The sequence below is a fragment of the Salminus brasiliensis genome, chromosome 2 (genome assembly GCF_030463535.1).
Source record: "Salminus brasiliensis chromosome 2, fSalBra1.hap2, whole genome shotgun sequence".
NCBI classification, from domain to species: Eukaryota; Metazoa; Chordata; class Actinopteri; order Characiformes; family Bryconidae; genus Salminus; species Salminus brasiliensis.
This window is the reverse complement of record NC_132879.1, coordinates 29,476,372-29,491,132: the sequence shown is the minus strand read 5'-3', so window position 1 is coordinate 29,491,132 and position 14,761 is coordinate 29,476,372. Positions and strand designations below refer to the sequence as shown.

The window sequence follows — 14,761 nt, the reverse complement described above, 5'->3', positions numbered from 1 at the left end:
CACTTGCTTCTGCATGTAATTCTGCACAAAATCAATAAGCACACGCACACACACACAAACAAACACACACAGAAGCTTTAATTCATGCTCCTAATTCTACTCAGGCTACTGAGAGTACTGATCCACATATACCCATAAGTCCTGCCTAACCACCCCACCCCCCACCCCACACACACACACACATACTAAAATAAAGAGGTGTGCATGTGCGTGTGCATGCAAGAGTGTGTGTCTGTGGACTGTATATTTCTGACATAATGTGCGGTCACACACTGCTGTGTTCATGACATGTTCTGACATTAATTCATACATGCACACAAATGGAGTGCTCACAACCACACAACCACACAACCACACACACACACACACACACACACAAACGGTTAAAGTGTGTAAGAGTGTAAGTGACCTATGTGTGTGTGTGTGTGTGTGTGTGTGTAAATGTGTATGTAAAGAAGGAGAGTAAGAGAAAGGGAATTTTGGGTCTGTGTGTTTTGTGAGTAAGCGTGTGTATTGTGCAGTTAAAGAGTAAGATAAAGAGAACTGTGTGTGTGTGTGTGTGTGTGTGTGTAAGCCTGAGGCTAGTTTTAAGAAGGCTGGTGGATAGATGATGTCTCTGATTACACAGTAGAGTAACGCTTAGTCTTACATAACTGAATCTCACACACTCTCTCTCTCTCTCACACACACACACCCCTCTGGCTGTAAATGCCTTGCTGTGTGTGTCCTCCTGAAGCCATTCATTCTAAACGCCACGATCACTTCAGCTTCAGCCCAAATCTTTAATGTAATACAGCCCCAATTCTCTCGTCACGTCAAAAGGAGAAATGGGCAGGCAGTAAGTGTGTAAAGAATACTGATGTACTGTGTGTGTGTGTGTGTGTGTGTGTGTGTGTGTGTGTGTGTGTAGAGTAAAATAATGTGGAATAAAGTCTCTTTGCATTAACGCCCATTTAAAGCTTTTTCTGTCTTATGTAAGTTACAATTTTGAAGATACCAGGTTTGACATGTACCCAGAGTTTGTATAAATGTGGATACTATTTGACCTTGCTCAAGTACATTTGTGGCTAAACTGAATTATACACTGTATCCATACTGAAGTGCTTTTTCACACCCCTATCAAAAAGTCAGATTTGTCCAATTTGCTGAGTAAGCAAACTGATAAACAACTTTGACAAACAACATAGACATTTTTAAAGCCTTTCTTTACCATGGGTGTGGTAACTTTTGGTTCCGGAAAGAACCATGTTTGTAATATAAATGTGTGGGTGTGAAAAACCTTGGGAAATTACCTTTACAACAAGTGAAAAAGGTGTAAAAGGTTCTTCATATTCAAACATTATAACAAACACGGTTCTTTCTGGAACCATCACTGAAGGAACCCGTTGCAGCACCATTACTTTGTATAGCTACTGAACAGGGTCAGCTACCTAATAAGATTATCACAACTATCTCTCTGTTCTCTTAACCCATTGGTTTCTAAACCTGGTCTTGGAGGACCCCTTGCCCTGCATTTTTAATGTCTACCCTGCTCCCAACACACCTGATCCAGCTAATCAGCTAATCAGCTAAGTCCTTCCTCAGTTGAAGGTGGTGTGGTGGGGCAGGTATACACTAAAAGATGCAGGGCACTCTAGGATTCGAGTTGGGAATCACTGCGACAACACATGCAACAGTCTACGTCTTTACAGCACTCTTCTGTTCCAGAGCCAGTGAGGCAAGTTCATTACAGGCCACAGAAAGCAATTTCAAACACATTCGTCATAACTACAATCATCAGATACTGTATGACTTCAAAGTCGTGTATAATTTGCGCTCTTGTGTTTACGTGCAATTATGAGTGCATGCGACACTCGCTGGGTGATAAATCTGTTGCACATTTCACACCCTATTTCACACCATGTTAGCTTAACTGTGATACTGCTTTAATGTAGAACGGCCACTAGATTTACTGGGTGTTGCGTGCTATAACTGGAGTAGCTGCAGCTACTCGGCCAGTGGCGTGAGTGAACTGCTTAACCCTATGAGACATGTAGGCCTCTATGTAGGCCCATACTATTTATTAATTATAGCAATTACTGAATCTGTGTAGCTGTTACTAAATCATTCATATCATTTATCATTTACTACTAAATTTACATTTACATTTATGGCATTTAGCTGACGCTCTTATCCAGAGTGACTTCCAGGGTTACTCATATTACAGAGGTGGGTCAGTGTAGTGTTAGGAGTCTTGCCCAAGGACTCTTATTGGTGTAGCGCAGCGTAGTCACCCAGACCAGGAATCGAACCCCAGTCTCCCACATGGTGTGGTAGCTCAGTGGCAGGTAGTGGTGTTATCTGTTGCGCCACACCAACCACTAAATAATTTATAGCAGTTACAGAACTATATATAACAGTTACTGTATCATTTATATTTGTTACTACATTATTTATAGCAGTTACTGGGTCACTTAAAAAATCATTTTTAGTGATTAGTAATAATTTAGTACTTACTGAATCATTTATAGCAGTTACGGAATCACTTTGAGCTGTTACTGAATCATTTACAGCAGTTACTGTATTGTTTATGGTAATTATTGAATCATGTATAGCAGTTATGGAATTGTTTATAGTCAATACTGAATCATTCATAGCAGTTACAGAATTATTTATAGTGGTTACTAAATTATCCATAGCAGTTACTAAATCACTTAAAGCTATTACCAAATCATTTCTAGCAGTTACTTAATCATTTGTAGTAGTTTCTGAATCACTTTTGGCTGTTATTGATTGATTTATAGTTATTGCTGAATCATTAAAAAGGAGTTTCTGAATCATTTATAGTTTTTCCAAATAATTTATAGTACTAAATCTTTTGTAGTAGTTACTGAATCATTTTTAGCCGTTACTGAATACACAAATAACCCTAGGGTTTAATGAATTAAGGACTGTAAAAAAATAGGGAAGGGGTGTGTATACTACTATAATATACTATACTTTACTGTACTAGACGATACTATACTATACTACTGGATTCTTTAATTGCGGTGCATCCACCTACAAGAACTCAGAAGTCAGTTCCTTTAGCAGGGGATGTAGAAGAGTGTGACCTCTGTATGCCTGGCTGTCCTTCAGTAATATCCAAACCCAGACTGCTTTAAGAGCTGCATAAGACAATGGGAGTCTCTTGCTGCTGTGTGTATTTAATATTAATGATGATCTCCTGTCATTTTAAGTGCTTAAGGCTGCAGGAGGAACATTAAGGTCTGCCCTCTAAATCACCCATAGGCTCAAGTGCGTTATAGCTATTCACACAGGCCTAGGCATTATCCTCAACCCTAATGCCAGTCCCGCAACACACACTTGGCAAATCATAAACCCAGAGCATGCCAACTGTTGTGTGTGGGCTTACAAAAAGAGAGAGCGAGAGAGACTGCTCTCGTTTGTGAGAGACTATTATTCATAAGCACTTCAAACAGTAACACCTAATTTATGCCACAGAAACGCAGTCATTATCGAAATGACTCTGAGAAGTTATTTTGCACTGATAGCAATCTGAGGGGGAGAGGGCTGCCAATCTCTTGTACACTCATGAGAAATGCGTGCTCAGGGAACACGCATATGTGTGTGTGTGAGTGTGTGTCGTTTAATCTACCGAAGAAGGCTTTATTTAGAGAGGAATATTTACGTAAGCGACTGGCATGTTTCTGAATAATGAGGACAGTCTCTGAGTCCGCTGCTGAAACACAGACAAACATACATGCACACATACAAACCCGAGCATGGTTGGGGGGGGGTGGTTCCACTAATGAGCTAGATAATAAAGGAGAATGAAGCAAGGGGATTGGCACGACAGGGAGAGCACAGGAGAACCGAGTAAAGGAGAAAGGAAAACAGAGCTAAACCCAGAAGAAGAAAAAAAACACATGAAAGGGAAAAGGACGAAGCCACACAGAATACGGGACGAAGGAGAGGAGATGAAAGGGATAAAGAGTAAAGACAAGGCAAAAAAGAAAGCTAAATGTGTGCATGGCGTGCCGGTGTGGAAAAAAAATAAAAACGCGGTCCCACACTGGCTGAGCTGAGGCCCACGCGGCACCCAGTGGCGTGCATAAACCCTCACGAGCCTCAGGTGAGGATTTCATTAGAATGATTAATGAGCTAGTTACCTATTAGTGACACAGAACCAAACCCTGTCATTAAAAATCAGGCAGACACCAAGAAGCTGCACTCGCTCATTTACACTTGTTTGTTCATTTAAGCGGATGACGACTCGTACAGGGCTGCTGATAATGATTATTTAGTAACCGATTCATCTACAGATGATCTTATCAGTGCATCGATTAATCTAAGTGAAACTTTCCCAATAAAGAGTTTATCTGCAGTTCCTGTGATTCATTAAAAGACAAGCAGTGTCTTCAATCACACCAACTGCTCAACAGATGAAGCCATGCTGAAGCTTTTCATGCAACACACTTATGTGTTTGATCTGTCATCAGGAAAACAGAGAAATACCACGGCCATCCAATTGGCCTAACTCTCTCTGAGTGGGTAGAATGGCTCTCCCTCTCCTCCCATCACTAGCACAATGCTAGTCAGTGCAGACGTCTCTTAGCTGGTGTTGCAGTATTCGTGATTAGCGTTCTCGTGAAAGTGTGTTTAGCTGTCCAGTGGTGTTGTATTAGAAGCAGTTCTAAAAGATGCAGTGGCGCTTCATGTGACTCAGAGGAAACACATACTAGCCTCCACCCTCCCAGCAATAGTGGCATCGTATGATAGGGGAAGTCCTGGAGAGAAACTGGGGGAAAAATCTACAAACGCAACAATGGGCTTCTATAGCAATAGCTTATAGGCTTTAATGCATTGACCATTATATTATTAATTCAAGAACTGCTAAAGCACAACTTATTAAACTGAAAACTACTAACCCATGGCAAGACATTTTTGACCAGAAACATGAGGGTGGGCATTATTACCATTATTACCTCAAATATTGATTTTCGATTCTCCTCAGCCTGTAGGCTATGGTCAGGATAGATCAGCTACAATCTACAGCTACATGTCCTACAGCTACAGTCTCTATCACAGCTCCTTCTTTCTAAGCTGAAACTGAACCCACACAATATGCTAGTAGAGCGTAATAAAAAAATAATCCACCATAAAAGACAAGATCTGCACATCTGCAGTGTCAGTGTTGTCTAAGACATCAACCAAAATTGCGACAGCTGAGAAATTAGTGATTCCATTTAAAATGTTGTGTTGCAGCATTAAAGAAGCTATGTACAGAACTTGTACAGTTGTCTTATATCTCAGAAATGGTGATTTCTGCTACTTAATGTCTGATCTTGACATCTGTTATAGTAAAAAAATGAAATAATAAAAAAAAGAACAGAAAGGTTTGTTTTTCGAAATTCCTATTAATCCATTCATCAAATGCACATATTGTAAAGTAGTCTTGCATCTGTATGACATTTCCATGGTATGATAACCCTCTCGGAAAATATCATACATGGACTCTTTAACATAGTTAAAATCACTATAGCTAAAGCTTGAAACAATCTATTAATGCAAGTATATGTAAACGCCTCTCTTTTGGAAATAAGTAAATAAGAAAGCTGCAGGTGAGGTGCATCTTTTTAAACTACTTAGTTTCCAGCTAATGATTATTTTTTTATTGTGGATTAATCTGCTGATTATTTTCTCCTTTAATCGATTGTTTGGTTTTTAAATTAGTAAGAAATTGGTGGGATCCTCTGCTTGGTTGTGATTGATTTTTATTCAATAATGGTATTATGATAACCATCAATTTTCATACAATGGTATACTTTAAACCAGTATACCCTACTGCTGCAACCCTGATGTAAAGGGAAGCTGGTGTTTTCAAATGGTGCTAATGTTATGAAGTTTAGAGAAGGCTAAAGAATCACCAAGAAATGTGAGTAGGAGTCAAATTTCAAAAGTGGCTTTTCAAAGTTGCCGCCACCTTTGGTCATTTTCATTAGGAGAGTACTAATGCATTAACGGATGCTCCAAACAGATGGTATCCTATATTGCCAAAAACAATGACAGATTGTGGAAACAAGTCCAGTTCCCTGCTAATCCCACATGTAGCACAGCTAATGATGCAAAAGGCCACTGGTGTCATACAGGACAGTGTGGGTTGGTTAAGTGCATGTAAAAGCCTCTCTGTTCTTTACCGCATTCCCTCCTCTACCGTCCACTATCCATCTAATACACTCTGTTGACATACTACTCAACATTCACACACCCACGCGCATAAGCCGTCTTCCAAATCTCACAAACACACACTCTCTCTCACACACACACACACACACACACACAAGCCGGTACCTCTTGTCAGGAGGGGTTTCTTGACTGGGTGGTACCTCCTGTAGGTCTGGTAGATTGGCAAAGTCATCCTGCTCAGCCAATCCAATCGCCAGCGAGAGAACCACCATCTTCCCTTCCCTTCACCACAGGAAAACAAGAGGGAGGAAAAGAAAGAGAGAGAAGTGGAGAGAGAGTGGGGGTAGGAGTGATTTTGAGAGAAAGAAGAAAAAAGAAGAATAATAAAAGCAGTTGACAGTGGACCATATGGTAATCGTGGAAGCAGCTCCAAACACAGCACTGCTGCCGCAAAGCCAGGACAACACTAAAGTAATACAGTGCCAGTACTTTTGAAGAGCCCAGTATGTAGACATTCAGCTCTGACTGGATACTGCCCCATCCTTCAGCAGCCATAAATTTGTGGGATTCACTGTTTTAAGAGCAGAGCTGCGAACAATTCTGATGTAGACTTTCTGTTAGGTCTTTTCTCAATAACTAATTCAAGAAAATTCCAAGAACGATATTGGTGAATGAGGCCCAATGATGTCATCAATTTACCTTGTCACCAACAAATGAATGATGTTGAGGTGTGTGCTGTGATTGTAGTTTTAATTTTAAATACACAGTCATATCAGAATATGATAACCACCCCTGGCTCAGATGACACTTGCGAGACATCGTGGCATGGTCTGTGTTGAGTGATGGTAGATTATCATTAGTTCATTATAGAGGTTAACTGCTCCACAGTAGTTTGCTTTGTACCTCTCGCCTGGAGTCGCCGTTCTCCTCTGGCATCAATGGCCCATGGGGCACCTATGGGGCCCGACATCCCACAATGTTAGTGGTTTCAGAGATGCTACCACCCATCGCCTGATACCCTACTGCCATGCCCTTTTGGACATCAGTCAATTCTTGTTCTTTGCCCATTACGATCGTTTTGCACTTTGCTACAGCTGACTGGTGTGATCGCTTTTTTAAACGTGCAGCAAACCCTGTCACAGGGCATAATATTCTGATATGACTGTGATAGTGAGCGAAGTCAGGGGAAATCGCTAACTTTGTTGGATGTTCTAGAGCCGCCGTAGTGAAGGTGTACAGAGAGGTTCTACAGCCAGGTAAAACTTTAATGCTCAATCTCAAGTTTTTTTCCACTGTTATACTCAGTGTCCTCAAAAGACAGAATAGTAGGGGTTAGCCCAGGGCACCATACAAGCTAGTACCGTCAGTGTGTATACGTTTACTCATGCACTCATTCACACACCCTTTGCCTTTATTTAATCTCTAATCCTCGGCACCCACAGGAATCACCTATGCCCCCCCCCTTTATCACTCCTTCCATCCCTTTATTATTACTGTCTCCAGACCTCTATCTCTTCCATCATCCCCCTCTCCCTGCAGAGTGCAGATTTAATTGCGCCTCATTAGAAAGATCTGGACTAATTGTTTCTATTTGAGAGTCAGGCCAGAACGAGGTGCCTAGGGTGTACCATTGCTTTCTGGGTCATCGATTGTCTCCTTCCCTTTCTCCTTTCTCCCATCCTCTCTTTCAAAGCCTAGGATCCATTCTAGCTTCACCTATCCTCCTCTGCTCTAAACTCGCCCTCTTCAAAATCCCTCCAGTCTCACCTCTTAAACAGCTTTTCCACTTGCCGTCTTCCTTCCTTCTCGTTATCGCTCGCTTTCTGTTTCTCTCTCTCTCCCTCTCTCTCACTCTTTCTCTGCCTCTCATTTCTGATCTTAAGCCCACTCCTCCCCTTCCAAACATTTAAACCCTGATCTCAACCCTCCATATGGCATTTATCCCTCCTTTTCTCTCTTTCTCCTCCTATTGCTTTGCCTCTCTCTGAAAATCCATCTGTCTCCTTTCTCATCTCCCTCCCACTCTCCTGGGCATCCCTCCGTCTCTGACTTGCTGCCTGATTTTACCTGCCACAACATAATGCCTTTAAAAAGGCCTGCTGGCACACACACACACACACAAACATGAAATATAGACAAAACAAAGCATTGGGAGTACAGAAAGACAGGCCTTTGTAATGGGCCGTTAACAACGCCAACACTTCACACTGATTACAGACCAAGAACCCTCAATAATCCTCGTTTGTCTCTCTCTCTCTCTCTCTCTCTCTCTCTCTCTCTCTCTCTCTCCATCTCTGTCTCTCTCTCTCTCCCCGTCTGTGTGTGTGTGTCAGTCTCTCAGGCTGTGAATGTGTGTCTCCTCCCTGTTTGGACAGCCACACTTAGCTACACAGAGAAAAGCAGTCTAGAATGAAATGAGCTGCTCTCAGACAACAGCCTGAAATCCCACCTACACATAATGCACATGATCAATCTTCTGAACAAGCGCAATTGTTGTTCGACACATGTATTGTCAATGGGACGATTTCCTGTCCTTACGAGCAGTCTGCCTCCCAGTGACTATTCTATTAATAGGAAAATCACAGATAATGGCTGGCAACCCTTCAACACACATTTCTCCACAGATATTATTACTTTTCAACCACAATGATTCCCTCTCATCCTCAAACCACTGACCACTGGACATTTCAGCTACTACCTGGAAACATAAAAGGGCATATAAGATGTGTTCTTTTTCTACTCTCTCTCTCTGTCTCTCTCTCTCTCTTTCTCCATCCCTGTCTCGCTTTTTCTCTCACTCTCTCTCTCTCTCTCTTTCTCTGCCCTGCAGTAACAATCTATTGTGGGAGTAATGATGCTGCGGACAGAAGATCAATGCTTCAGGGTTAACATGAATCTACAGCCAAGAGCTTAACCCCTGCATCTGACCTGTCATCAGCTGTGATATACACACACAGACACACACACACACACACACACTCTCTCTCGTCCACAAGCACTTGTGTGCATTTAAACAGATAGCCACAGACACAAATGAGTATACAAACAAAAACATGACTAGAGACAATTCAAATATGTGCACGCCCAGGTGCAAGCATGTGCAAGCAGAACATAGACACGTACACACACGCACACACACACACATCCACACAGTAAGAAAATGATGGACGGTCAATAAATTGAAAATGAAGCACATTAAATGGGAGGGGAAGGCTGATTTTAATCCATCTCTGCGTGACTCAATGGTTAAGATGTAAACCAAGTCATTCAGAGGTGGTTTGGTGTGAAATACAGAGTCAGAATTGTTCGCAGTAGTGGCAAATGGAATTCCAGGCATCAATTCCAGGTGATGAATACCTCTGAAAGTTTCTAAAAGCTTATCTTTAAGTTATGAGAATATTTTAGCCAATCTTCTCCCTGCTGGGAGGTACATGTATGTCCCCAGCTCTGATACAACAGCTAAAACATGCCTATGCTGAACCAACATCCCTCTAGGAGTAATGTATGAAGGAAATGCCATTAACCCACTTCTGAGAGAGCAAGGTCAATTGTGCTCTTTCAGACTCCAGCTGCTGATGGCAAGCAGCATGACCCAGGATTCGAACCAGCGAACCATATAGACAGCACCTTAACCTTAGAATTAATTTCGCTGTTAGTGTATACATAAGAAAAATTTCCTTCTAGCTCTTAAGAAAATAATTAAGACTTATGGCAGAGAACTTGTTTTGGAAGAATTTCCTTTAATAACATTGTTATGAACTTAGTAGTGTAGTAGTGTTTACCTTAAGATCCTTTGTACCTTTTTTCTTAGGAAAGCTTTTGTGAATCCAGCCCCTGGTTCCTATAGTATCGCTATCATAAAGAAATTCAAGTTCATTCTTTTTAACACACCATTTCACAACAAACCACTGTGAATGGCTTTGTTTACATCTCAGGGACTGAATTATGCAAAGATCTTTGAGAAATTACTGGAATTCCCCTTTGAAATGCTCCCTGAAGTAGCTTAAAATAAATAAGCTGAGTGAATAAATAAATATAAACCGAAACCAATTTCATCACTTGGTGCCTTATGAATCGGATACACAAACATGGAATTTCAATCAATGCCCTGTGTAGTTCTGCACAGTTATGCAGAAAAATGTACAGGCTTTACTAGAAAAGGCCTTCTAATCTTTATTTTGAGCTTTTCTATGTATGTAATAAGGTTTTTCTCTTTTCAGATAAAAGAATGTCTTGTTTTCTTTACTTTAATCCACTCTGGTATTCCCTACCAAAAAGCACTTTCAATATTATTTCCTACTGGATCTTTCTGGCAACCAAGACTTTTTATTTGGCATCTAGAAACAGGTGCCCTATTTACAAATCACATCGTTTGTAAGCAACTGCTGGCTAAACTACCTTTCAATATCCTCCATATGTTCGTCGTATATTGCAGCAGCAATTGAGCAGTACGAGTGGCAAGCTATCAGAAGTCATCTCATTTCTAAGAGCTCTAGGAATCAAACACATCACCCAGGGCTCATGACATTCCCAGTGACATCCATCAAATGAGAGCAACCATGCCCAAGAGACTGGTGCAAGATATTGCACAGCATTGCAAGCCAACACACCGTTCAGCAGAACAAGTCCTGCACACTGACGAGGCCCTGCTACTCTCTCTTTCGTACCTGGTGATGGAAATCAGGCAGCTCCAGTTGGGATGGCATTAAGGCTTTCGTTCGCAGCAGAGTTCTAACCAGTCTTTTGCTGTAGTGGTATTAAAACACTATTTGCCCAGCAGGGTGTGAAAGTGCTCATTCATTTATATTAGCATTGTTCTGTTTAAATATTCAACGCAAATTACATCCCTGCTATGGCAAAGCACCCCCATTCAAGAGCAAACATCCATAATAATTCAATTAACTACATGTCACAACATGACTATATGTTGGGGGAACTGAAAGAAACATAACTAAACTAAATGAATTAAACCACTTCCACATTTCTTCTTTCATTTTTATTTTTCCCCGAGAGCTCTTTCTGAAGCTTGTGTGGGCTTATGTACTAAAACAAGCAGAATTCATTATTCCAAGAGCATTTGTAATATTTTAATATACTCTACTATATAACCATATATAGCCTCTAAAACATTGATTAAAATAATTCTATGTCTGTATAGTCTGTAAGATCTGTAAAATGACTGGTCGAGGTGCAACTACTGCCAATTGAAATTAAACCAAATATTGGATTTGCTGTATATTTTAACCTAGAAAACCCCTCAAAAACATTGCACCAAATCCATGTATTTTTTTTTTACTATTTATACTCCAATACCCCAATATTGCCATGACATTCATGTCTGAGTGTATGTACATTTCTGACCACAGCAGTATCTGAGAATGGTCTGGGTGTGGTTGGAATATTCTAATGAGAATGGTTGTTGAGCATTCATAAAAGACCCCCAGCTATGCCACTCATACTGAACTAAACACAACAGTGTGAGCAAAGTGGGGAGAAATTAGTAAATCTGGCTTTTCTACATAGGCCCACTGCTCACTGAAAACACTCCTGTGAGGCGACGCTTGAAAGACGTTAATATTACTGCTGGATATGGAGAAATATGGTGAAATAGATCAGCCTTTTATTTTCATTGGAAAGTTATTCAAAGGACATTCTTTGTACACAAGTTTAGACTCAGGTTCCCTGGAGCTTATTCCTGGCATTTTATCTACTCTTTTTTGTCAGTTGCAGAGTTTCAATGCTCCTGCTGCAGTTATTTGATATGTATAGAACGTGATCCAACTAAACGCTTTTGTTGTTTGTGTCACATACTATTTTGAGACAGAATACAAACTAATAGGCGTAGAGTGTATAATTAAAGTAAAAAATTAAATATATCCTCGCTGTCACACGAACACCTTGCAGTTTTTCGGTTTGTGATGTTTTAAAAAACACCAATTTGGGGGGAGGAACATGCCTGAAGCCCCTCTTCCCAATCTAACTATCTTTAAATACCATCTCTACCTTGTTTATGTATCATTGGCAAGTCTTTGAAACCCTCCACCACTTTTTTCCATCTCTCATTCTTGGCTCCACATACTAGAGAAGGTGGACTGGCTTCTTACCACAAGCAGAAACTGCCTGAACTCCAGCCCACAGTTCTCAGGATTTTCCCGTCTCTTATAGTCTCCTCCTAAATCATCATATTCTGATGGCATGGTCCGAACTAGCAAAATGACATGTAAATCGGAAAGTTGTTCTCTCCATGGTGTCCGAATTCGGACAATGGACCAATAGAAATGCTCCAGAATGACTAAGAATACAATCTTTTTACACTGACCTTCATTAACAGTTCAGTAAAAGGTTGTAAAGTTGCTATTTTGGAGATAATAGGTTTTAGCGTGACAGATGATATGTAAAGGTGTTCATTTCCAGGACATCATAAAAGATTTTTTTCAGAACTGTGTGTTTTTGCAGCTCATTTTGTATGTTTGGACTGTCTAGACTTGAAAGGAAATGCATTCTACACCTCGCTAAAAACGTGAGCGCTGGAGAGATACACTGAGTACAATACTGTATGTGTGTTTTGATTAGACGGCATTGTCGAGTGACACTGAAACAGGTTTCTCAGCAGCAGTCTGAGAGCTGTCCTCTCTTTACCCTCCGATTAAATTCATTCTGCTGTGCGCTGAGACGGAGTATCAGCACGGCAGACTCAAATACAGCAAAATAGCTCAGGACACTAATATCGATCCACAGCTGAGGATCAGTGGCCTCTGGCGCTGACCTTGACTGTATACGCTGATGTTCCTGGGCCCCCTTCTCAGAGTGTCGTGGTGTCTATTCTCTGAGCTAAATGAGATTTTTCTCAGGCTTTCTCAGAGCAGACATGCCCATTAAGACATTAAAAAGGTTGACAGGACATGACGAGATGAAAACTAGAAAGAAAGACTGTCGAGATGCCAAGATTTTCTTTGGAGGAAAACAAAGGAACTAAGATCAACAGATAACACCCAACGCGCAAACACGCAACCCTAGCACAGTCTCTTCATACTGCCCTGTTACATAGATTTAAACCAGCAATGTCAGGCAATAATGACATGCAATATTTCAGCCTTATGAAAACCATATAAAAGGCATGTCTCAAGACAAAAGATTAAAGTTGGACGGAGGGGCTGTGGGCATGAAGGATGGGAGCAATATCCATGCAGTCGGAATGAAGAGCAGCAGAAAAATGGAAATTGCACACAGGCGTGGCAGGGCCACTGATGAAATAGTAAGCACTATGCATATATACAGCTGCAGACAGATCCACAGAGAGAGTCAGACAGGTTGAGAAGTACAGTGCAGTGAAAACGTGTTTGTCCCCTGTCTGAATTTTTGTATTTGTGCACATTTTTCACATTATATGTAATCTGAATGTGTAGTGAATTATAGTAGTACATACATAAAGTTTTAGTATGCAAGTTATTAATTACGCATTTATTATCTTCAACCCCCACTAAAGTAGTGAAGCATTCAGTAGCCAGTGTGGGTACTTCATTTAACGCTCTAACCAGCCATGATTTACGCCGACCATGTCATATCTAGATCTAATTTTGAGCCTTTGAATCAGAGAGAACATGGCAGCATACAGGTTGTCCAGTCAGGCATTATCATGCCAAAAGAAAGAGAGATTCCTGAAGCCCTCAGAAAAGGTTGTTGGCTGAAATAGGTTACCAAGCAAAATCTGAAGCTCTAGTGTGCCACAGAACTACAGCCACGCTATCCAAAAGGAGAAAGTTAAAAAAAAATGTCATTCTTTCCAGGAGATTTTCCTCCTAAAATCTCTCCAATAGCAAGGCATGAATCACCCAATAGCCCAAAAACAAAAACACATATTCCTCATATGTCCTGGAACAATGTGCTTTGGATAGATGACTCTAGAAAGTTTGGGTTTTGGGCCAGTATGAGCCATTACATCATGACGGGCAAAAACCTTCTTTCAAAGTAAGAACCTCAAACCAGCTGTGAAACATGGTGGTGGTAGTGTGAGGGTTTAGGGGAGCTTTGCTGCATCATGCCCTGAATGCCTTGCTGTCATTGAAGGAACTACAAATTCGTCAAGGTCATCTGGTGCAGTAGGGTCATGCAACAAGACAACTTGTCTATCACACAATAGTTGGACTGGCTCATTCGAATTTCCCAGTTAAACCCAATAGACATGTTGTAGCAGCACCTGAAACGTGCAGTTCATGCCTGATGGCCAACAAATGTCACTGAGCTGAGTTGAGCTGTTTTGTAAGACGGAGTGGGCCAAAATACTTTCACCACATTGAGGCAACAGCTATTGCTGCAAAAGTGACTGAAGGGAAGGGGTGAATCTATTAATACATAAAATATCTATCATGCTGTGTTTTTGCTCCCTCAGTGTGATTTTATGCTTTATTAGGTTTTTGATTCAGCCTTCGAAATGTGCATTCAGGAATTCAGGCAGGGGCCAAACACTTTTTCATGGCACCGCAGATACAATAGTCAGTGAGGTGAGGAGGGGAGAAAATACAACAAGGGTCATAAAATAGGCATTTTGCTTTTATTTTAATTTTGCTTTTGCATTTGCTTTTTATTTTTAATA

At 40.9% G+C, this 14,761-nt stretch overlaps 1 protein-coding gene across 1 annotated transcript in view; it reads right to left on the bottom strand.

Annotated features, from left to right (window-relative positions):
* The window catches only part of syt7a (synaptotagmin VIIa), a 137,717-nt gene that overhangs the window by 27,143 nt on the left and 95,813 nt on the right, over positions 1-14,761 (bottom strand). The window contains exon 7 of the mRNA XM_072672333.1: positions 6,334-6,450. Coding sequence (XP_072528434.1) covers positions 6,334-6,450 — 117 coding nt within the window. The remainder of the gene's footprint in view (positions 1-6,333; positions 6,451-14,761) is intronic.